The sequence below is a fragment of the Sarcophilus harrisii genome, chromosome 3 (genome assembly GCF_902635505.1).
Source record: "Sarcophilus harrisii chromosome 3, mSarHar1.11, whole genome shotgun sequence".
In the NCBI taxonomy this organism is placed as follows: domain Eukaryota; kingdom Metazoa; phylum Chordata; class Mammalia; order Dasyuromorphia; family Dasyuridae; genus Sarcophilus; species Sarcophilus harrisii.
Genome location: NC_045428.1, coordinates 537747097 through 537773466, shown reverse-complemented (window position 1 = coordinate 537773466; position 26370 = coordinate 537747097). Strand labels below are relative to the sequence as shown.

The window sequence follows — 26370 nt, the reverse complement described above, 5'->3', positions numbered from 1 at the left end:
CCACACAATCATATAAGACTATAAAGTAGAGGAAATCTCAGAGTTGCATGGGATAAATCAGAGAAAGCTTCTTGGAGGATTTTGTCTTGTTGAGGATTTTATAGGAAAGAATGGGTAACAGGTGTTAGAATGGGATAAGAACAGGAGTGGAGCCAAAAATTAGATTTGGAGGATTGCACAGAGGACTATTAATGAAACATCCTGATAAAGAGCTGAAGGATTCAGAGTGCAAAATGAGGCACATAAATATTTTTGCAATGACTAAATATAGAAATCTGTTTTGCTTTTTACATGTTTTTTTTTAAGTATTTTAATTTTTAAAATTTTCTCAATTAGTGGGAGATTTAGGAGGTAAAAAAAATTGTGTTTTTGATGATTGAAAAAAAATAAATACAATTATTTTTAAAAGAATGAAATGCAATGTGCAAAGAGGAGAATGTTTCCTGAATACTTATATGTGCCTTCCTTCTCATATACTATACTCTACTGACATTTGTTTTCTCTGCAGTGGTGTTTGGCCAGTTTGCCTTCTTTCACACAGCCCTCAATGATGTAGTGGAAGTTCATGATGGACACACTCAGCACTCAAGGCTCCTCAGCTCCCTTTCTGGCTCCCATACAGGTAAGAGAGGCCATACCTCAGGGGAAGGGAAGCCTTAGAAGGGGGAATAAAAGGTGGGAGGTTCAAGGTTTATACTTTATAAAATATATTATATATCTCTATGGCCTGATGCTGAGCCCTTCTCTAAAACATAATAAAAGGATTTCTGTGTGATGAAATGTAATTTTTAAAATGAAATTAAATGTTTGTTTAATTGAATGTTACTATGGCAGAACCATAAATATTAGGAGCCTCCCTACACACACTCACACACATGACAAATGATATAATCTGAGTTGGTACTACTCTTCCCTCTCCTAAACAGTTTAGCACTAATTTAGTTTATTTGATAGATTGAATCTTTCCCCCCAGAAGTATGAAATATGTCATCTACAAATGAATGCTTGGAAAAAAAAACATTTGGGAGTTTTTTTTGTGTGTGTATGTGTGTGTGTATCAGACACTATGCTAAAAACTGGGAATATAAACAAATATAATAACAACAATACCAATCTTCAAGGAGTTAATATTTTTGTAAAAGGATGATAATAGTTAACATTTTTATAGTGCTTATTACATGCCAGTTACTATGCTAAGTGCCTTACAATTATCTCACTTGATCCTCAAAACAACTCTGAATGGCAGGTGATATCTCCATTTTATAGATGAGAAAAATGAGGCAGGGATTGAGTGACTTGTGCAGGGTCACATAGATAGTAAGTGTCTGAGTTCAGATTTGGATTCAGGTCTTCCTAATTCTATACCCAATGCTCTACCCACTATTCCAGCCTGCTACCCTACAAATTAGGGAAAAGCAACTAAAGACAGGTGCTGTGGTTTTGCTAAGTAGAACTGCTGACACATCCCCTTCCACACCCATGATAGTATTGATTACTATAATGGTAGCACTGATTAATCTCACCAAACGCAAGGGAGTCTGGCTGGGAAATGGCCAAGTCTGATAGGACTGGAAATTTGGCTTTCCAGTAGCCTTTGGCTTATCCCTTAGTTAAATATTCTTATCTATAAAGTGGAGATAGCAAAACGCGCCTTACCTGCTCCTCAAGACTGGCATAAGGATCAAGTGGGGAGAACATGCATATGAAAGCCTTTTTATATTTTATTAATTGTGTCTAGCCTAGAAAGCCAGAACCCTCCATTGGTATTCAGTCAACCTGATTTTGAGGCTTGACTTTGCTACTCATTAAATGTGTCACCTTTGTGCAATTCATTTCACACTTCTGGGCTTTTAGTTCACTTATTTCTAAAATGAGAGCTTTGAACTAGATGGTTTTTAAGGTTCCTTATAGCTTCAAAGTTTTGTAATGCTCTGATCTTTCTGCTATGATTCAATTTTCAAGGAAGGAGCTTTTTTTTTTTTTTTCCATGACTAAGAGTAACCTTAGCTGGAAAAGAAGAAATCTTGGTTACTATGACAAATTTTGTCTAGTTAATTCAGGCTTCCTGGGTTACTCTCTCACTTCTCACTTTTTTTTCTGTAGGAGAATCACTACCCTTGGCTACCTCCAATCAAGTATTAATTAAGTTCAGTGCCAAAGGACAAGCAACAGCTAGAGGATTTCATTTTGTCTACCAAGGTAGGTAAGATGAAGAGGAGGGAGGTGGCTCCCAGATGGGCCAACCAGGATCTGTCAGTAGAGAACTTAGGCGATCAGTATTCTTTTTGCATGAACACAGTCCAACTGCTAGATTTCATATTCTTACAAATGACTTTTAGATGATTGTCAACCTGACTCCCCATAACCCTTAAGTATTTGTGTGATTCTGGCTTAGATGGAGTTATGAAATCATGGAGCTCTAGACATAGGTTTGAGGGTCCAGGTTCTTTTAGCTTCTAACTTTTAGTTTGGTCAACAGTGGATAAATCCTTAGACATCCAGATTCCAATACTCTTTGGTTTATATGAGAAGTTTTATTCAGGCCTCCATGAGCTTACTTTAATATTTTAACAACTATGTTTCACAATTGTTTGTATTTCTATTTTCCTATATTTTGTATTTTTTATACATTTTGTGAGCAGAGGTACATCAGTTACACCAGACTGCCAAGGGTGTCCATGACACACAAAATGGTTAAAAATCTCTGTTTTAGACCATGTTGCTGGTCACATTGTACTTTGCTCAGGAACTTAACCACCTTATCCTTAGCATTCACTAAAGACTGTTGGGACTTTATCACTGTCTAGAGCATAGTTGCATCCTGTTTTCCAGAATTCTGGGAACTTTCTGCATATATAGCTCACAGAAACACTGTGAAAATAAAGATCCCACCTCAGTTGTCTGACTCATAAATAGTTCTCATGATTTGAATTCCAATATGGAAGACAGTGAGGGAAGGGGAAGAAAATATTATGCCATTCTGGTTATTTGGACCTGTGTAGAAGTTATCTCCTCTTTGATTATATAAGAAGATCTGCTTATGTTTTAAGCCAGCTCTGCTTTCCTAGAATATTCAATTGTTCTTTTGAGGGTTATAAAGCAATTAGCCATGTCTCCGATATTTTTCCCATTCCCCAGAGGATGACTTACGACTTACAGAAAGTTCTCTTATATACTATGCATAGTAGTTTTAGCTTCCCTGTGTAAATCAATAACCTTTTTAAAAATAGCTCCGTAATTTAAAAAAAAAGAAAGGCCAAATTTTGTATTCATAAATATCTTGTATGGAAGCAATGGATTATAAAGAGAGGAGACCAGGATGCTGGAGTGGGGCTTAGCCTGGGTCTAGGCAAAATAGCTTAGCAGGTTTTACTAACTTCGCAAGCATCAGACTTAATATTGATTAGGGATTTGAGCCAATAGAATGACAGTAGGCAAAGTCAATGGGCCTGATTTTATAACCTTAGTTTCCCTTTTAAAAAAGGTTAATTTTTACTAATTTGGTGAACTCTGAAACTGCGTTAGGCTAATGCCCACGTTCTCATTATGATAGGACTATTATGAAATGTCAGAGAAAGCCCCTATATTATCTTGAATCAAAGGACTGGGATAACCAAATAGGAATGCCTGAGTTCTGACTGTATCTAGAACATGGCTTCATTGGTACTTTCTCCTTCTCTCCTGATGTATTTGGAGCTGTGTATTCTAGACCTTGACCTATAGAAATAGCCATAATTATCACAATGAAGACATAAGGGGGAAAATCATGGAACTTTAACACAACTTATGATGCCAGTGACACTTTCTCTTAGATTATCTCAGCTTTTTATTTAAACTATTACTGCATACCTTCTATTGACCACTTCCCACTGTGATTAGACCATGCTGATCAAGGATAGACCCATTGCCCCTATCTGTAATACTGCATCAAGAAGTACTAATAGAGTGAACTTAACTTATAACAGGTGTCCTTTCTTTCTTACTTTTTGTCTCTTTACCCAGAGTGCCCTTTTACCCTATTATTCGCAGTATTGGATAGGATTTCTGTGTCCATCCTCCAACTCATTAAATAATTTTGAGCAAAACATAGTTTATTTGTTCTCTCTGCAAAGCAGCATGGATTTTTTTTTTACAAGGATATGTAGAACTCTCAGGTAGAAGTACAAGACCTTATTTGAACTAGTCTGTTTCTAAACTTTAGTTCTGGACAACAATAAAGGGCATTCATTATGGTGCAATGGCAGGTCAGCAAACTCTCTTTTTATCACTCTTTTCCATACAGCGGTACCTCGAACTAGTGCCACACAGTGTAGCTCTGTGCCTGAACCCCGATACGGCAGGAGGATTGGAAGTGATTTCTCAGTAGGGGCTGTCATCCGCTTTGAGTGCAACTCTGGATATTCCCTACAGGGCTCCCGTCATATTGAGTGCCTTACAGTGCCTGGGGCCCTTGCTCAGTGGAATGTTTCTGTTCCCATCTGTGTAGGTGAGTATTTGGAGATGGGCTGGATTGGAGGGGACCAGATGCCAGTGTGGAATACAGGTTTTCAAAAAGCTCCCATGAAAGTTCCAGTTTGGAGGTGATAGGGAATGCACAAGAAAAATCACCAATAAGTAAACTGGGCGGGGATTAGGTCCTTTCAGTGATCAACAATAAATGATCTCCTGTCCATTAGCATGAATGAAATTACTTTTTGTGTCATGACCCTGAATCCCCAAACAAATGTGTAAAACACTGTCTATTATGATTTAAAATTAAGGTTTGGAATTCTCTCCTGATTGTGTTACCTTTCTTCTATTAATAGAAAATTGAATATGTCAGATCAAAAGCCACTACACTTTAAAGGGTTAGATTTCTGGATCTTTTTCACTCATTCATTCATTTATTCTTATATTGTTTTAGCTACTCAGGGAGATAATATTTTTTAATTGTTTCTACCTTCAAAAAGTTTTTCATCTAATTGGAATGAGACCATATGTACACAAATAACTATGATACAAGTGGAATATAAATGCATAAAATGAATTCAAAGAAATAATTATGAGAGCAGACAACATGAAATCATTAACATGCAGTACATAAAGGAAGGTTTCAAAGTAAATATGCCATTTGATTTAGGCTTTGAATGATAGTCAGCTAGGGTTCACAATAGATAATGTGTTGGGCTTGAAATCAGGAAAATTCAGGACATAAATTCAAGCTCAGAAACTTACCATTTATGTGGCTCTAAGCAAATTACAGGGTTTACCTTCCTCCATATCCCTTGAATTGTAAAATGAAGCTAACAGTAGTGTCTAATCTCCAAAGATTGTTATGAGGATAAAATGATGTAACATTTTAAAGCATTTTCCAAAATATATATATAAATGCTAACTTCTATTATCTTATCATCCTCTTCTTTCTTTTTGTCATCATTATTGCTATAGATGTTGATAGGAGAGGAGAAGTACAATCCAAGCAGAGTAAACTACAAACAGAGTATGATGGCTAGAGAGTGGGTGATTATTTCAAGGAACAGAAATTATCTGGTTTGGTTGGAACATAGAATCCTTGGTAGAGTGGGCAAATAAATGAAAGGAGGAAGATAGAACTAGGAAATTTAAAGAGGCATATTTCTACTCTGTAAAGAAAACTTTTTTAAAAAGTAGATTTGTAAAAAGAAACAACTAGAATGTGCTACTGTGGGAAACAGTAAGTTTTCATTCATTGTAGAATCTGCAAAAATATCTCTTAAGATTCCTATGGCTCTATATCTTTGATTCTATGAGATTTTCAAGAAGAGGTTGTATGGCATCTTTAAGGAATCTTGTAGATGAGATTTTTATTTTATTTGTAAATTGTTAATAAAAATCTTAGGTTCTAAGTTTCAGCTAGATCAGATGAGAAAATCTACAAACTGACAGGTTCTACCATACTATAAAGGTTTCATGTATGCTTTCTGTTACAGATTGTCTTTATAAGGACTACCCTAGTTTGGTGTAGAGAGGCTCATTATCAGTAAACCAGCCATTTGATTTTCCCCACCATGGCTATCTTTGAAACAAAGAGAAGTGCAACATGGGGAAAGAGAAAGAGATGATCGAGCGATAATGGGGAGAGCCCTTTGGGATATGGAAGGACATGGATAAAAGTGCACTCAGAAGGAGTTGGGATCTGTATTGTATGAGGGAATATTCACAATAAGGAGATCATAGATACTTCAGCATGTAGACTATATATATATATATACTATATATAGACTATATATATATATATATATATATAGTATATATACTATATATATATATATATATATATATATATATACTTCACTGCTAAGCTGTAATATCCATGAGGAGAAGGATGTGTTAATTGAATTGTGTATCTCCCAAAACACTTAGCATGGTAGTTTGCACCCAATGCTTAATAAGTATTTCTGGATTTAGTTTAATATTTTGAACAATGAAGTAATAAAAATTATGCATTGTATGAATAATATATATCACTATGAGGGTTGAATAATTATTGGGAAAGACTGGAGGCTCCCTGTTAGAGCCTATTATAATAGTACATGAAAAAGGTGATGGCAGTGAAGATATCAAGGAAGATTGCAAAGATAGAAGCAAAAAGGATTGACAGCTTATTTCAGATCAGATATAAAAATGAGAGGAAATCAAAGATGCCTCTAATATTTCCTGCATAGGTGAATGAAAGAATGGTGGTATCATTGACAGAAACTAGGAAGATAATTGGTTTGAGGAGATGAGTTTGGTTTTGGTCTTTTTGAATTGAATTGTTAATGAAATACTTATGTGGAGATTTTCAGTAGTCCCTTATACAGGTGATTCTGGAGTTTGGCAGAAAGATCAGGAGATAACATTTGGGAGTTCTGTATATAGAGATTATATCTGAAACTATCAAGGAAAAGAATACAGGAAGAGAAGAGAAAATATCCACATATAGGGCTTTGGGAGTACGCCTATGTTTTATAGGTGGGAATATAAAGATAATTCTTTGAAATTGAAAGAAAAGAAACAAGAGGACCAGGAAAGTGCAAAGTTGAGGGATTCAAGGAAAAAAGAGAATGGTGTGCACAAGAAAGTTAATGGTTAATTGGCTATAAAATTCTGCATGCTTTTATAATAATATGAGAACAGAAAAAAAGATTATTGAATTGAGAGATTGAAGAGAAATTTTAATAAAGTGGTAGGGGTAGAAACCTTATTGTAGAAGGTTGGGAAATAAGTGATGAATGAATATAGGATGCTCACTCAAGAAGTTTGGTTGTGAAAAAGGTGAATGGGCTAGTTGTTCATGGGGATAATAAGATCAAGAGAAGTGTTAGTCTAGTTCATAGTTTCAACATATACAACCTTCATTTTTTATCTCACTACAGAATTTGTTGATTTAGCAGACATACTCATTCATACACAAAGGATACAAGAAAACTTGTGATTTCTTTGGTCTGCCTTAATGTAAGCAGTCTGCTTCATTTTGCCTAGCTATGGGGAATGAGGCTACATTTATAACTGCTCCCAGAAGACCAATTCTATACATATAATAATAAATCTAAACACCAAAGAACCTTAAAATGTTAGATGTCGAGTAGTTATGTAAGTAGACAAACTGTTTCGAGGTATTTCCTAATTCTAGAACAGAACCTAGGTATGTGAACCAGCAAGACCATGGGCATAATTTGTATTTCAGGATAAATTCCTTAAAAGAACTGAAATTTGTCTTTTGCAGTGCCTTGTGGAGGGAACCTCACAGAGCGCAAAGGAACAATTCTTTCTCCAGGCTTCCCAGAGCCCTACCTGAATAGTCTCAACTGTGTATGGAAGATCACTGTCCCAGAGGGGGCTGGTATACAGGTAGGAATATCAGAGTACATTGTTAGTCAATCACTTTGTCAATATCCACCTTCCAAATACCTGTTCTTTGAAAAATCTTATGTTAGGCTGCTCTAGACAATACAAAAATATATATAACACAATCTCTACCTGCCAGTTTCACAGGGAACATAGGTCACAGATACTTAGAAAAATAATTAATCATTAATTCGAGGTTGTATGCAGTAAGAACCAAATGAAGATTATAGATAATAAAGTCCTATGGGGTCTGGTGAAGCAGATCACTGTGGGTCAGGGTAATTAGGAAAGGTGTCATGGAGATATGGAATTTGAGTTGGATTTTAAAGAATACATACAATTGAGATCATTAAGGAATTTTTCATGTTTTCAGTTCTAGTTTCAATACTTTTAATTAAAATATATTTTATAAAGAAATGGAGATAAACTTCTGTGATACTTCTAGGTAAAGAGACTGACAAGGAACAGAGCCACAGTGGTGGGAAATCTTATTTTGTAGGCAGTGAGGAAAAGGACCTAACTGCTTATAAATACTATTTTGTGCTTGTTATTTAATCATTTCAGTTGTGTCCAACTCTTCAGGATCCCATTTGGAATTTTTTGGCAGATCCTGGAGAAGTTTGCCATTTCTTTTTCCAGATCATTTTACAGATGAGGAAACTGAGGCAAACAAGATTAAGTGATTTGCCCAGAGTCACACAGCTAGGAAGTGTCTGAGTCTGCATTTGAACTCAGGAAGATGAATCTTCTTGATTCCAGGCTTAGAACTCTATCTCCTGCACCACCTAGAAACCCATATAATGGTCCGTTTAGACTAATAGTGTGTAAGTACTCTAAAACACTGAAAAGAGAGTGATTGTAACACTAAACTAGAAAGTCACGTTAGGGTTAGATTTAGCAGACCTTTGAATATTAGGCTAAAGATTAGACTTCATCCTGTAGATAGTTGGGAACTATTGAAGCTTTTAAGTAAGAGAGTGATAGGATGACATTAGTACTTTAGTAAGGTTTACTGCATAGTCAATAGAAGGGAGCAAATAATTATGATGAGCTAACTCTCCAGAACATTAGAGTATGTCTCCTTGAAGGAGACTGCTATGTAAACCCTTTGCTCATAACAGGGAGACGCTGTAGGAAGGGCTTAAGTCCTGAAATTCTTGTCCTTTGGCATTACTTCAGGAAGGCAGCTTCACTGGATTAAAGAGGGAGAGGTCATCTTGTATCAAAGATAGTAATTCTTTGTACATCTCAGAAACAGACAAATTTTCTACGAATGACATTTTAAAAATGCTTAGCATTATGTCTGGCATATAGTATGAATTATATAAATGTTTATTCCCATTCTTTTACACGAAGACGATGGCTACTGCTGTTAGTGCATGGAGAACAGTAGGTACAGTTTGCTAAATTATAGAATTCTCTAGACAAATGTGTAGTATTTCATTTAACAATAGATCAGTTCAAAAAAATGGAATAGGTTGCTTAATTAGGTAATAAACTTAGCTGTCACAGGATATTCAACCAGAAACCAGATGACTGCCTATAATGGATATCTGTTCTGTTTGATTTTTATAATTTACTTAACTGAAAGCATAAATAGTTACTCGTAAAATTTGTATATTACACAAACATAAGGGAAAATATAACATAATGAGTGATAGAATTGGGATTCAGAAAAATCTCACTAAATCTGATTCAATGGACTGTTTCTTGTAAGATAAAATGTAATAGAGATAAATGGAAAGTCTTCTACTTGGTTTAAAAAGCACATAATCACAACATAATGTATAACTGGAAATGATCGGACTGATTTTTAAGTTGTGCTCCCAGGTCCCCATTTTACTGATAAGCTAATTAAGACTCAGAGAGTTTTGAGCCTTGATCAAGGTCACATAATTACATACAAAGAGCAAAATTAAGATCCTCTGATCCACATTGAGCTCTTACTGCAATATACTGTGCTGCTTCTCTCTTAGAAGTATTTACTGGATAAGGAAGATAAGAGCTAAACAAAAGTTTTTGTAAATAATCCTTTAGAGCTTTTGGAGGCTGAAAGAATAATGTGCATCAGCAGTGGGACAAAGCAACCAAAAGAGTCCATGCAGTCTTAAATTATATTGGTATTTCTGGTGTCTAAAACAAGGGATACAGTAATTTTATTATTAATCTGTCTTCCTCAGACACAAATGTTTGAGAAACCTGGAATATTAGGTTCAGTAGGACCTTATTTTTAAAAATGTTGAAAGTCTTTTGGACAAGTAGAGATGTAATAGAATTGGGATCCATAAAAAAAGCTGTCCTGTTAATAGGACAGACAGGAAGAATACTTTAAGATATGCTATCTGAACAAGGTTTATTTCTGTATTTCTACTAAAGGTGTGAAGTCAAAAGATTTAGGAGGAACATGACTACTGTTTAAGTATTTGAAGGGCAGTTGTCATGTAAATCAGGTATTAACTTTGTTCTGCTCTGCTATAGGTCAGAAAGAGTAGTAACTTTCAAAACAGCAAATTTCAACTGAATATGAGGAACAATTTTTTAAAGTCTTCTTGCCTTTCCAGTCAGAATGAGGTTTAAGCTCAAAATGAGTTAGATTTTTGTCATCTTTTAAGTTAAATTGCTTGTGACTTCTACCATTCAACTTTAAATATCTTCCTAATTAGAAGTAGACTCTAGGTTTCATTCTCCAAGGTCTTTTGGTCCTGCCACATAGATTAGCAGCAGAGATTGAACCAGTTGATTGGATAGTTGAGGATATATAAAGGGCCAGAACATAACTCTAAGACAAACAAAAAGTTTTCATTCATTCAAACTGGGGTCAGGTTTCAACTGTGTCCAAAGCCAGGGGATATGAATACAGTCTGAGTAAGAGATACTTTGGGACTTCATCTTGCCTATTTCTCTGACTAGAAACTGTTTTTTGGCTTCATTTTCCTCATTTAAAAATATATAATACCTATGATCCTCAAGAATCATTTAATCTTACTCTATAATATTTCTAATAAATGACCATTCCACCTTTGCTTGAAGACATTCATTAATAGGGAACCCACTACTTCCTGAGTCAATCCTTTCCTTCCATAGAGAATTCTGTTTGTCAAGATGATTTTCCTTACATTGAGCTAAAATTTGCTTCTCCAGAGCTTCTTTCTGTTCATTGTTCCCAGTTCTGCCATCTGGGATCTAGCAGAACACATTTAATCTCTCTTTTACATGACTAGCCTTCAAATTCTTGATGCTAGTGATTATGTTCACACTCTCATCCAAGTCTTCTTTTCTGTGTTAAAAATCCACAATTCCTTTGGCTGATTTTCACCATTTGAGTCACTCTCCTCTGTAAATGCTCCAGGTTATGAACGAATTTCCTATCTTAAGCAAGGTGTGGTATACATATAATGAGATGAAAGATGTGATATCACTTACAAATAATTAAAAGTACCCTGCAACCGTAAATAAATACCATTACCACCACTAAGAACCCCATCAGAGTCCAAAATGAAGTCAAGCTAATATATCCCAATCCCTCTACAAACTGTTTTACCCCCTCATGCCAGGATATTTATACTTTATAAGAAAACCCATTACACAGTAAGTTCCATGTAGGAGATGAGAGATGTCTTCATTGTAATTAAAAGTCTCTTTTGCTATATTGCTTTGGTCAGTCTGATCATTACATGAGGCCATTCCTGCTATCTAGACAGCACTCTTCTGGCTCTGGTTGCAGTCTCTATAATATTATTTGATTAGTCAAAAGGAATTTTTAATCAAAATATTTTAGAAGCTAGAAATTAAGATTTTTAGCCTATTAACACTTCATTGATTTTCCAATATTAACCATAAGGAAAATATAATTTTTAGAGTAATTTCCATAGTTTAAAAAAAACTGTTATATTGTTTGTATGTGGACATCCTAAATACTTCAGCCAATAAGTTTATTCATATATTACTTCAATTTGTAATTCAGGTCAATATATATTATCCTAAATACCACAATGTCTTTATTTTGGGAGTTTGTTTAAAAATTAATGGTGCTCCCCTCTTTCCTTCACAAAGCTTTCTTTTCTTTTCCCTCAAATCACAGAATTATTGTGGGATAGAGTGGCTTTATTAAGAACAGGTCACATTAACCTACTTGATTGGGGAGTGCTATAATATAGAAAGATTTTAGCAAAATATTTAACCAAGTTTCTTCTTATGCTTTCTTTGTGGACAAGATGGAGAAGTCAGTGAGGTAGATTTCAAAGTGGATGAATAACAGGATGGAACCCAAAGGATGATCATTAATTACTCAGTGTTAATTTATAGTGAGATCTGCAATAGAGCCCACAGGGATCTTTTCTTACTCCTGTGTTAATTAATATATTTTTTGATGATTTTTCAATGACTTGAATAAAAGCTTTGTAGACATGCTTATTAAATTGCCATGTAACAGGGGAAGCTAGGTTGTATAGTGAATGTAGTGCTGGACCTGGAGTCAGAAGGTCCTGAGAGAGATCTGACAATACCTACTTTCCTAGCTCTGTGATCCTGAGCAAATCACTCAATCTCTGTTTCCTCACTAAAAAAAATTTCCACGTGAACAAATTGTGAAATACTTTTGTATAAGAGTAAGAATCTAGAAAGATCCAAACTAGCTTAATACAATGCTATATAATAAAGATAATGTGAAGTTTATGTTAAAAATATCAATTTCATAAGTGCTAATTATATCTGGAATATATCTGAAAAATTCTGAGGACTATATTGGACTGCAAAGTCACTATGAGACTGATGAGGTAATTTTAAAAAGCTAATGTGACCCAAGGCAATATTTAAAGAGGCACAAATATATGATAACTAAGTGGATAGTAAATAGAATGCCAGGCCTAGAGTCAGGAAGACTCACTTTCCTAAACTTAAATCCAGTCTCAAACACTTTCTAGATGGCTCTAGGCAAATCACTTACCCCTGTTTGCCTCAGTTTCCTGATGTGTAAAATGAGCTGGAAAAGAAAATGGTAAATCACCTGGAAATTTTGCCACAAAAACACCATATGGGGTCAGGAAGAGTTGGATACAACTGAAATGACTGAACAACAGCAAAAAAGGTACAGAGTAAAGGAAATGATAGTCCTGTTGCTCTCTGTTCTTGTTAGACATATCTGGACCGTGGTGTTCAGACTTAGGTGCCATATTTTAGGAAGAATATTCATAAACTGCCCAATATCCCACAGGGATTTGGAAGGGCCTCAAAACCAAACATCTAGGAATCTTCCTTGAAGTTTAATATGTAGAAAAAAGGCATTGGGGTGTGACATAATAATAAGCTTCAGGTATTTTAAAGGACTTTCATGAGTTTTTGAACTTACTTGGCTTTAGGGGGCAGAAGGATAAACAGTGAATATAAATTGTAGGGAAGCAGATTTTGTCTTAATATAAGGAATTCTAACTTATCAAAGTTAGAATTGGGCTTAAGTAAAATGGACTACTTTGAGAGGTAGGAGATACCTTTCCAAGAGATCTTTAAGTCAAGGCTGGATGAACACTTCCTATGGAGATTTTTTAAAAATCTTTCTTCTTAGTCAATATAGATCAGACTGAATTTTTCCTTATTCATATACTTCTGAAAGGCAGGAGTAGGAGGGAGTTACTGAGGTCAGCATAAACCTAGGCTTTTAGCAAGTGAGCTGGATTAGAAATTTAATGTTTTTTGAAACCTCAGAAGTGGTTCAGGATCCAAGTTGATGGTATTTGGATCCTTTCTATAAAAGAACACTTCAGAATGGTAGGAAGACAGTTCCAATGATCTGTTTCACAAACCTTTCTGAGCTATTGGAAAAATGTGGGAACTTGTATCCTGCAAAAGATAGAGAACAAGGCTTCAATTGCTGATATTGCTTTCTTCTTGGGAACTCTGGATTTTCTTTAAGTATTCTGATTCAACTAAGCCTAAGAAAGTTCTCACCTTACCATTTTTCAGTCTCCTGAGAATAACAGGTATCTTTAAAAGATCAATAAGAAAGCAATAAAAAAACTTTTTTAGACTATTAGTTGTAAATAATTATTCCTTATTCATTCTCCTTGCCACTTTTTAAATTGATTTTTTCTTTTTTGTTTATTTCATTTAAAAATTTTTCCAAACATTGTTTTTAAAATTTTAAGTTCCAGAATCTCTCCCTTCCTTTTCACTCCCTCCATTGAGAAGGTACAGATGAAGTTATGCAAAACATTTCCATAAAAGTTGTGTTATAAAAGAAAATATGGATCTCTCCATCTATTCCCCACAAAAATCCAACAACAACAACAACAAAAAACAATCTCAGGGGAAAAAAAGGATGTTTCAATCTGTATTCTGACACAATCAGTTCTTTCTCTGGGTATGGACATTATTTTTCATCGTAAGTCCTTCAGAGTAGTCTTGCATCATTTTATTGCTGAAAATAACAAAATCATTCACAGCTGATCATCCCACAACAGTGCTACTACTTTATATGCAGTATATTTTATTTTGCTTAATTTCATGGAGGACTTTCCAGGTTTTTCTGAGAACCTCCTGCTCATCATTTCTTATAGAACATATTATTTCATCATCACAATTTATTCAGCCAATCCCCAATTAATGGGCATCCCCTCAAATTTCCAGTTCTTTGCCCTGAGAAGAGAACTGCTATAAATATTTTTTGTACATGTTGATCCTTTTCCTTTTTAAAATCTCTTTTGGAATTCATGCCTTGTGGTAGTATTGTTTGGTCAAAGGATATGCATGATTTTAAAGTCCATTGGACATAACCTACATTTTTCCCCCAAGTGTCTTTTGTGGTCACATCTCCCTTCTTGACCAGGTTCCTACTCTCTGTTCCAAAGGATCATTTTGCAGGTCAAAGACTGGACAGACTGTGGGAAGAAAGGAATTAATAATTAAATGTCCAAAAGCTGTACATGTAACATGCATTATGGTTTTCATTGTGATTTCCATCTGTGGAATAGAAAATGTGTGTGTGTGTGTGTGTGTGTGCATGTGTGTGTGTGTGTGTGTATATATATATATATATATATATATATATAGTAAAGAGAATTATATTTTTGACAAAACATCTAGGAGAAAAGACTTCTTAATTTTAAAAACAACAAATATGGGTTTTAAGTTACATGGGTTTTAAGGAAAAGGTGTTATATCTTTTGATTACCACTTTTAGCCTGAGACAATGAAAAATTTCTTATTTCGTTTTCTTAGATTCAAGTCATCAGTTTTGTCACTGAGCAGAATTGGGATTCGCTTGAGGTTTTTGATGGTGCGGACAACACTGTGACCATGCTGGGGAGCTTCTCAGGTAAGATGATCTTTGGGAGGAGGGTAAGAAATGCTGATCTTGAAAGTTGGTAGAAACCTTTGGATTGAGTGCAAATCTAATCACAGTCTATAAATTAAACCATCAGGATCCCCAAACTCAACTTTAACAGTTCATTTGGAGAACATTTAAACATTTCTCAAATAATTTACTGTGTTATAATTTTATTTATATAAAACTTTCAGGTTTCATATTATTCAGTTGAAGCTCAACTGAAAGGGTTGAATCACAACTAAGCTCATCAGTCTTGTTAGAAATTCACCTAGAGATCATTATTTGCACTTGTCTGATTGGAGTAGGCAAATACTCTACAGATAGTTAAAGGAAAGTTTCTGGTGAGCTTTTGCTAATCCAATTCTGAACAAATGCTTTGAGAACTGGAGATCTTTTGGGGACTTGAAAGCAAGAAAAAAAGCTTTGAAAGGTAAATTTTACCAGTGGCTTAGAGCTTTTAGGATTAAGGTCTATGGACAGAGTAGAGAAGGTGTGAAGGGAAGGAAGCAACACAAGTACTTTGGGGATTTCTTTTCCATAGGAACAACAGTGCCTGCCCTTCTGAACAGCACATCCAATCATCTCTATCTGCATTTCTACTCAGACATCAGTGTATCTGCTGCTGGCTTCCACCTGGAGTATAAAAGTGAGTTGCCCACTTTTGTAGATTTCCTACCCCTACCAACTCTTTCTGTATGGTGGGAATTGGTATGGTCATTGCCCATTTATATATCTTACCACTTACCTAGGTTCTATCTAGATGTTCCATTGCCCTTTTTTCTCATGCCTTCCCTAATCTCCTGGATTGATCATAGAGATTTTGGTTTTAGGATTTTAGGGGTGGGGAGAGTTTAGACTTGTGATGAATTTTGGAATAGAGAACTCTCAGTAAGGAAAGTCCCTCTACCAATGCAGATCAGTACCTACAATTTAACTTGTAATCCTAGAGAGTGACTAAGAAATATAAAGATTAAGTGATTTTCCCAGGGTTTACATAGCCTTTATGTGCGAGAGATAATCCTTGAATCTAGGTCTTCCTGATTCTAGTGCTGGCTGTCTCTCTACTTTGCAATTGTAGATTCTGGGTTGAAATTTAACATTGTGACTTGTCCATTAACTTGATCTCTATTTCAGTTGGGGATAAGACTTCACTCTCCATTAGTTTTAGAAGTTCCCCAATTAAGTTAAAAGAATATGGGATGGCTGGCAGAGGACTTGATAATTCATCCTTTTGTTAAACCTCTATTTCCTTCTCTATATAAGAATTTTAAGAATCCCTCATCATTCCTTCTTGCCTTCCCATTTTTCCTTCTCCCTTAACTTCTTTCTTTCATTTCTAATGTCCAAGACAACCAGTATTGAAACCAGTCTTGTGCTTTAAGCATAAAAGAGAAATAAAAACTATGGTTCTTGTCCTTAGGAAGTTCCTGATCTCTTTAGTAAATGAGAACTATAGAATAATGCAAGTTTGAAATAAAGTGGTGATGATACGGACATAGAACAGTATAAAGGTTAGATGAGCAGGGCTGCTGGATACTGGCTTCAGGTTATGCTTGAAAAGTCAGAAAGTAGGCAAGCTGAGATGAGCAAAGGTTGGGAAATACAATAAATATCTCCACTAGGGAAGAGGCTAAATTCCAGAGTGAGTTCAGTCCTTCATTCTGCTTCATGTTCGTAAGATGATGGCAACAGACTATTGTAGGATGATGTAGGAGGATGGTAGGAGTGATTCATGGCTGAAGCTTGGCAAACCATAATTGGTGATACGACAAAGGGGCAAGGGAGTCAAAAGAAGACAACATAACATTACATAGTTCCTCAGGAGGTCAAGATAGGGAAAGGAAAAGCAACTGGCTAATGCAAGGGAGATGATCTGGAAGAGAATTGAGGGGTCGAGGAATTGGAGATGTCAAGTAGGGATGGAGAATAGGGTTTTGTAAAGTAAGACAGAGGAAGAGATGAAAAGTCAATAAGTTTTGGTCAGATAAGGGATGTAGAGGTAATATATTGATGGCTGATGGTAAAATCAAAATATGACCATTTTCATATATATCACAATTCAGACTATCCTGACTAGAGCTCCCTGAGTTTTGAAGGAGTTCCATTCATTTGTGCTTGGTTCTCACTTTCATGCAGTAATAAATCATCATTATTTTCTCAAGAACCTTAGGTGTCAGCATATAAAGGCAGAGAGCTATACTCCAGACTTATGAGGCACCTAATGGCTTTACTAATTTCCAAACTGTGGGTACATTTCTTCTGGATTTCCATGCTCCAAGGCAGGGGCTCAGATCATATGTTGAAACGTGATGCTGAATTAGTTTGGAATGAAATTGGAACTTTGAGGAGATGAAAGAATAGTTTCATATCTGGCAGAAATTTGCACTTGGCTATCAACATTGTTGAGATCTTTGATCAAAAGAAGAATGTTGTGAGTTGGGTAATATTTTTCTATTGCTATAGCTTACTTACTCCTTCATTGGTGTGCTTCCCTCACTGATGATCATTGACATCAGTGAACCAGCACAATTTAATTAACTTTTACAAACTCTCATTAACTAAGATGCTATAGTAAAGAACACATTAATGCCAAAACATTTCTTACAAGAGTCTGTGACACATTCTCCCACAAGTACACTCAGATTCCAGTAGAAAGTAGACTCAGATTTATAGATCTCAGGTAGCAAAAGGATAAACTCCCAGACCCTGATTATTTGAAATCTTGTTTTCCTTTCATAGAGTGCTCATGAAATTCTCCATAGGCATGCTTTAGTTTTGGAGTCTTCATAGAAATCTGAAGCTGCCTTTCCTCAGTGAGTTTCTGATGTCAGTCATTGCCATTCCTGAGATAGGACTATGATGATGACCTCCCAGAAGAAGTTCAAATTCCACTGGTCAAGGTTTGAAGAGAAGAAAAGAAAAGGCTCCAGTCCTCCCTTTCTCCTCCACCCACCCCACTCCCATCCCCATTTTCTCTCAGAAGAAGGGACTTGACTGGAATTTCTATCTTCTCTAAATTGCCAGATCCATTCTTTGTTTTCAAGTGACTTACAATTGCATAGAATCACAGGGATGATAGGTCCATACCTTAGTTTACTGTCTTTGGTTGGGGAATTTATTCGTCAAAGATGTTCTTACCTTATAAAAATATCTGGGATAAAATATATTAATTCCTTCAAGTAGAATGCAATGCTTGATTAATTCACTTAGTCATCATCTTTAACACTTTTAATGTAGTTGAAGGAAAGGCATATAGATAAACAAAGGATCAGACAACAGAATGTCAGAAATGATTCTCTGGTTCATCATGGACTATAGGAAATGATGATCTAAGATAATCCCTTCTTTACATTCATTTTCTTTTTCTGTCTTTCTAAGTCATCAAAATGTACATTTCCTTAAAATGGTATATTGGACATTGATCAGCTGTCAAATAGAAGAGTATGGCAGTAAAATACATCCCAAATGCCAGTAAATGTGAGGAAGTACTTCATCTTGTCCCCACCCAATAGACAGACAGATAGACACATGCAAGTATACACACACACACACACACACACACACACACACACACACTTCTTCAAAGACACTTTGGAATAAGAGGCTTCTAACTTATTCTTGGACTAACCTATAACCATTGGTAGCTAGTAATAGAAGGTCATAAATTAAAATCTCAATTTAATTTAATTCAATTATCATTTGTTAAATAATCTCAGATTGAAGGCACTGTGCTCAGCATTGGAAATACAAAAAATTAGAAACTATATAGGTTCTCAATCAATTTAAATCATCTCTTTTTAGTTATATGTTAAGAATTTGAGTTTTTTCTTCTTGATTTTCTTAATGCCCCTCCACCTTTTGTCCTATAGCAACCCAGCCATTGTAATTTTCCTATCAACCTCATAAATAGGGATTCCCCCTAAAGAAAGTGAGTTGGGAATAGGATTGGGGAAGAGGTAGTGGATGATCTTTCCCCCAGGACCAAATGCTCCTGGAATTTGGCTTCTTAGTTTGGCTTCTATAAGATAGTTTGAGGGAAGTTACTGGAAACAGCTATGATCCTTATTTAGCTTTTCTGAATGGAACAGCCTGACTTTTGCTTCTTGTTTATTTTGTTGTTTTATCAACTCAGTTTTTTTTTCCTCTGACCTGAGCCTAACCTGCTACAGAATCAAAAAAAGGCTTAGTATCTAATGATTATTTGTTGTTGCTGCTTTCTGCTAGAGAAGTCATGCTCTCAGCTATATCACTTTGAAAAGAGACACATGTTCCTGATGCTATGAAAATCAAACTCACTTCTGAGAGAACCATGAAGCTATAGAGCTTTAATTTTGGAGAAGGGAGAGAATATGGAGTTTGCCCTCTGTGTCTGAGCCCTTGGAATGAGGCTGAAGAATATTTTTTTATGATAGTCATAGAAAGAAAGAGAAATAGGAATTAGAGAAAGCATAAAACAGTTGCAAACAGCATCTCCTTTTGGGCTCAGTTGGTGTTCTGAGAAATGTCAGAAATTTAGATTTAAAGCTTGTTTCTCCAGTACAAGGCTAGCTCCATATTAATGACAGCTGTCATCCAACTCAAAGGTCTGGGTGAATCCAAAGCATGAATAGTCCAAAAGGAAAAGAAAACAAGAGGTATTCAAATTTGCCTCTGTAGTAAATATTAAATTATTTTGGAGTTGGCAGTAAATTTAATTGTTTATCATATATCTTAAACCCATTATTTAAGTCATTTTCTCCCTAAACTTAAATAAGACCAGAATAAGGTGACTAAGAATCATGATGATTATCACAGTGGATAATCTACTAAGACATTATGGATAATTCACTAAAAGGAAAAATAAAAGTTCACTGTAACTGTATAGACAAGGGGTAATTGAGATGTACTAAAACTAAGACAAGTTATGACTATTCTTTGCACTCATATAAAATGACAAGTGAATTTAAAGGGGTGAAAGAAACGTAAGAATAGATCTCTGAAAGGGATAAATTGAATTTTGCAAAAATTAATCTTCCCTTACTGCCATAATTTGATTTAAAATCAGGTTGTTCAGGAAAAGAAATGTTAGAATTATATTTTCTTTGTACCTGTTTTCTCTCTACCTTTTTCTCTTCTTCTTTTCTTTTAGATATTCTTTACTAGTTATAAAGTATATCTAATAAAAATAGATAGTTATATTGCTTACAGCATTGACGGTCATACAAAAGACATGCAGAGTTGTCATCTGCATCTAGGGGGAGGCATGAGATGGCAGCTGAGACTGAATGTCTCTATTTTCAGTAGAGGTTATTTATTATACTGTTAATATCTGATTCTGAGGGGCTCAAGGGCTTACTTCAAATGTTCAGATTTTGGGCAAAAATCCAACCAAAGACTTGGATTTCAGGCATACAATTTTGTTATTCAAAATGTCAGGGATAACAATCAGAGATGAGAAGGAACCCTGGGCTTCAAGAATGGAAAAAAGATTGGAGGCTAGGGGAGAAGCTACAAAACACCTAAGAGGAATTGTGCGATCACTGTAGCTTGGAATCACCTGTCAGCTTTGTGGGTTTTAGTTGAAGTTTAAATGAGTTGATGCCTTCTGTGAAATAGCCTAAAACAATTTTAAGTTTTTATGAGAAAAGGAAGAGTTAGAAAGGCTATCTGTTGTTTTTAATCCTCATTTTCAGTAGCCTAAAAGATGGAAGGGGTGGAGGGAATTATTATTTATTTATGGCTTAAAGGCAAGTAGGATGAGCATCTAGGTACTTTATTTTTTATTTGTTTTTTTATTTTTATTTTATTATAATTTATTTTCAGAAATATCTGAATTAATTACACTACTTTTTAGGAGATACAGAATTATAGCATTTTTTGAGCTGGAAGAAACCTCACAGATCATGTAGCCCAACTCCCTCATTTTATAGATGCTTCTAGAGACAAGTTGTGACATAACCAGGGCCACATAGTATAGTTAGAGGCAGGATCATTAATGGAATTCAGGTATTTTTGTTCCTGAATGCAATGGTCTTTCTACTTACCTCATCACTTTCATGTAACCCTTCCTTAATTTATGAAACTAAATCATGCAGACTTTAAACTTCATTGCGTTCAGGTAACCAGCCCTGGAATGGGTACAATGGAGATTACTGAAAACACTTAACAGATGCAGAAGATTTCAGGAAGGTGTAGATGAGTCATAAGGCTACAGAAAGCAAATATCATGGATGAATCTGCAAACTCTAGGCCAGTGAGCTTAGTAGCAATTTCTGGCAAAATTCTTGAATTATTGTTAAGTGAATGGCTTGTTAGTACTTCAAAATGGAAGCAAAGTGGCTCAATTCATTAAATAAAAATTTAATAAATGCCTCCTATGTACAAGACACAAGAACAGATACAGAAGGTTCAAAGCAAAAAATGACGTTCCTGCCCTCAAAAAACTTATAATCTACTTAGTGGATGAAGGAGGTTTTGGCAAATAAGAAAGTAAATCAATGAAAATATATACAAATGAATCAAAGTCATAACAAGAAAGACAAAGAGTGCTAATAATGTCTGGGATCAGAAACAATCTTATATAAGAGGTATCTTCTTAGTTGTGCTTTGAAGAAAGCTCAGGATTCTGTGCAGAGGTGAAGAGGTAACATATTTCAGACATGGGAGATCATTTTTGGAAAGGCATAAAGGCAGAAGATAGAAAGATATTTTAACTGGTGAATTTGAGTAATAAGAAGTAACAAAAATACCATGGATGGAAGGAAAAGAAAGAAGGATTTGTTATATTAATGTATTAATAATATGAATATATTTTGTATTCTATTATCATGCGTATTATTATTATTAAGCATTAACCATGTATCAAACACTGTGTAAACTAGGCTAAAAGGAGTAGTGAGTGGGAAAAGTTTAAATAGCCTTGTGCTTAATATCACTATCTGAACTTCTGTAGGCATTTCAAACACAAGATATTCAAAATGAACTCATTATATTTCTTCCAAAATCTATCACTCCTCCAAACTTCCCCATTTCTTTTGATAGCATCATTATTCATTCAGTGCCAAAGCTTCTGAACCTAGAATCGTCCTTGGTTATTCCCTTTCTCTCAAACCCTTTATATAGTCAGTCACTTGCCAAGTCTAAGACATGCTACAGCCTAGTATTTCTTGTGTGCATCTGCTTCTCTTTATTCAGTCTCTACCATAACTCAGCTCCTTATCACCTATTTCCTTGCCTCCAGATTCATCTCTTTCTTCTGCTATGCAAAATTCCCAAGGAAGAGTGGTAGGTTTGGGGAAAATATAATGAATTCAGGAGAGAGATTAGTTTTGGATGTAATTTGGATGTCTTGTGCATTAGAGAGAACAATTAAACCCATGGGAGCCAGTGTACTAATCATAAGAAAGAGTATAAAAATACTAAGGACAAATACTTATGATCCACTCACACATACTGGATAGGAGAATCATGATGTTTTAGCAGGAAGTATTGAAAAGGAGCGTCATAAAGGTATGAAGAAAACAAGAAAAAAATTATTGGTATGGAAGCTATGGTAGATGAATGCCCTAAAGAAGGGGGGCAATGTCAACAATGTCAGAAGTTTCAGAAAGGTTGAGAAGGCTGGAAACTGAGAAAATGAATGAATTTAGCAGCATTAGATCATTGGTTATCAGGAAATCTATAAGTATATGTGTATATATCCATATATACATGTATGTATGTATTTGGATATGACATTATAGAAATTTATTTTGCCTGATTATGCACATTTATTAAGTTTTCTTTTTTCACTAGGGATAGGGAGAGAGGGAAAAGAAAATAAATGGCTTTTAATAATTAAAAGAGATTATTGGTGACTATGACAGTTTCACTTAAATGGAGGTTGAAATAAAGGGGTCAAAAGCTAGATTACAATGATTGAGAAGTCTTTGGAAAGTGAAGAAATTGCAGCAAAGAGTGTAAGGGTTTGACTGTGAGAGGGAAAAGTGATATAAGATGATAGCATGAAAGAGATTTATCTTTGTTCTCAAGTGTAGAACACTTTGATTGATGACTTGGATTAAGAAAAATTACTTTTCAAATGGGCAGATGCTATAGTAATGGAAAAGATAACTAAAACACTGACAGGATCCAACAAGATTTCTATAGGCTATAACAGTGGTATCAAACTCAAAAAAAGGAGAAACAATAGGTTGCTAATTGATTTAGAAAATAATATATTAGCATTATCATGTTTTATTGTATTTCTATTTATTTTGTTAAATATTTCTTAATTATATCTTACTCTGGTTCTAGATGGAATAGAGTTTGATACGTAGAAAGTCACTTCTTTGGCATCTCTGAACTAGAAGGATGAGCTAAATCAAACAAGATATTTGCTAAAAGTAAACAAAGTTTGATACTTGTATTAAAAATTCAACTTCACAAATCAGAGAATGTGTACCTACAGCTAGAGAACAATTTCTATGAAAGGGATATGGGGTTTGGAGAACTGCAAGCTACAACACTGATATGATGACTAGAAAAAAATACTATTCTAGGATGAAGTGTAATGAATAAATGTGGTAACAATTTCACTAAACTCTGTCTTAGTCTAACCACATTTGGAAATTTGTATTTAGTTCAGAGAGCTATATTTTAGTTTAGAGAGCTCAAATGTTAATAAAGAAACCAGCATCACTGAAACAGAGAATATGGGGTGATGTATAATATATGTGGCCAGAAGATTTATTGTTGATAGATTATAAGTGCTTTGAGTGCTGGAGTGCCAGGTTTAGATTCGATACAGTGTGAACCATTAAAATCATTATTTATTTAAAGGAGAAGTCATATCTAAAATGGTGTCTAATGAATTTTAAAGTGAAGGGAAGACTAAAAATGGAGAGATCGCTTAGAAACTAGAATCCTGGTATGAGGTAATAAGAACTTCCTAAATGATCAAGGAATTTCCAATATAAGGAGATATGAGGGAATGGTAAGGTATGTGAGGTAGGAGTCAATAGGGTTTTATGACAGAAGGTTTGCCCTGATGGCAAAGATTCAGATTTGAAACAATGTGATACATACATTTAACAAGTCAAATAATATGGTATGGTATGTTATAGTAGACTTTTCATCCCTTAATACCTTTTCTTTTCTAAGTCTTCTTAGACTCATGAGAGTAATGTCCTGGGAGAATTGGGGAATGAAAAAGTATTAAAGAGGTAGGGAGACAGAGGAAATTGATGCAAGAGAATGAAAGGCAAGAATTCAGTGGGAAGTGATGGAAATAACTTGGGAAAGGAGAAGAAACCTTTTAGTCTATATAGTAGGGTTTCTACCATGCCTGTTTCCTCCAATGGTCCAATTGGGTTTTACTGAGTATCATTTAAAAGACTGACAACCTTGACTTTGTTCTAAAGGCTAAGAGAAGAGAGAGAATGGATATAAGACTTTGTGTGTCTTGTGCACATCTCAACAGTCACACTTTCCTTTGGGTCAGAGCCTTCCCACTTCCTGAACTTTGTTCATTCTCCTTCATTTTGGTACCCCCTCTGAGACATTATGATCATGCTTAATGTTCTGGGGCCTTGGCCCTGCTGCCATCTTCTTTCTTTCTTTCTCTTTAGCTGTGGGCTTGTCTAGCTGTCCAGAACCCACTGTGCCCAGTAATGGGATGAAGATTGGAGAGCGATACCTTGTGAATGATGTGGTCTCTTTTCAATGTGAGCCTGGATATGCACTTCAGGTATTGTTCTGTAATATGACCCAAACAGAAACCTCTTCAAGTGATCCTTTATATAAGAGATATGTACAGGTCCAGCCTTCTACAGAGGGAGAATAAGTTTATTGAGTGGAATTTAAGTAAACCTGGACAAAATTATCTCCCTTATTCACCTGTTTGCAATGATTAAAATTCTACTACTGTAGTTTTATTTCTTTGGGTTCAATATTGCCTTTTCTGGGCTCTGAAAATCATGTTTGTAACATGAGATCTTTATTTAAGGACCCTGAGAGAACTTGTTAATTAAAAGAATGTGCCAGTGAGTCCTCCAGGAAAAGTAAATGTCCTTTGATAATAGTTATTATCAACTAATCACTATCTCCCCCATTTATTTCTTCCTAATTTGAATCTTCCCCCTTCTTTCCCTCCCTTCCTCTCTCTCCCTACTTCTATTTCTCTCTCTCTTTCTCTTTCTCTGTTTCTCTCTGTCCCTCTCTCTATATATATCTCTGTCTATCTGTCTGTCTCTCTGTTTATCTCTCTATCTCTCTCTCTCTGTTTTTCTGTAAGTAAGACTCACCTATCTACCTATTCTCTTTTTCAGACTAGATTATATGATTGTGGTACTTAGACTGGGATAAAAAAAAATAAACCAAAACCTTAGTTTTACTATTTAATCTCTGTGTGATCTTAGATAAAGGATCTATCTTTTGTGAGAGGGATAAATTAGGTGATGTTCAAGATTCCTCCAGGGACTATGTTTCCTTTCCATCTTCCTTTAATCTCTGTGTGATATGTTTCCTTTTTTTTTTTTTTTTGTAGGGTCATTCTCATATTTCCTGCATGCCAGGAACTGTGCGGCGATGGAATTATCCACCTCCACTCTGTATAGGTAAGATAATTTGGATATTTACATTTTGTGATGGGTTATTCACTGGGAAATCAAATCAAAGGAAATAACAATTGACTTCTGGGTCAATTCAAAGATACTTTGCATTTTCTCTGTTGTTCCAATCCAGTAGTTCTTGACTGTAACCTTTAGCTCTTAGTGCTATCATCTTGGTAACATCCATCCAGAATCATCAGATTTAAGAAGGTATGCTCCAGAGTCAAACTCCAGTGCCTCATTATAATATGCAGATTATTCCAAGAATTCCCCCTAAGGTAATAGAACACAGATATAGCAGACTCTAATAAGGTAGAAAGTCTTCAAGCATAGCTATCTTAGGACCAGCCTCATTAAATATGGGAAGGCTTGTCACAAATTTTGTCACCAAATACTAAAATATATTGAGCATAATCATTCCTGATTGTAGACGGTGATAGTCTTGCTTCGTGTATTCTACTGCCACAGTGTTGCTGGTAGAGTATAGAAAACGGAAAATAATACACCAAAAATTACACAGTTCTTGTATTCTACAAACATTAACCCTTGATAATATCTAAATCTTTGTCTAACAAATAAGTTGACATAATACTAGAGGAGCTGAACTATAACCATACTGGTAATTTCATCATA

General features: G+C 35.2%; 1 protein-coding gene across 1 annotated transcript in view; it reads left to right on the top strand.

Annotated features, from left to right (window-relative positions):
• Positions 1-26370, top strand: part of CSMD2 (CUB and Sushi multiple domains 2) — a 994819-nt gene that overhangs the window by 819005 nt on the left and 149444 nt on the right. The window contains exons 32-39 of the mRNA XM_031962095.1: positions 509-622; positions 2104-2199; positions 4283-4486; positions 7727-7851; positions 15061-15157; positions 15711-15815; positions 24757-24875; positions 25674-25743. Coding sequence (XP_031817955.1) covers positions 509-622; positions 2104-2199; positions 4283-4486; positions 7727-7851; positions 15061-15157; positions 15711-15815; positions 24757-24875; positions 25674-25743 — 930 coding nt within the window. The remainder of the gene's footprint in view (positions 1-508; positions 623-2103; positions 2200-4282; positions 4487-7726; positions 7852-15060; positions 15158-15710; positions 15816-24756; positions 24876-25673; positions 25744-26370) is intronic.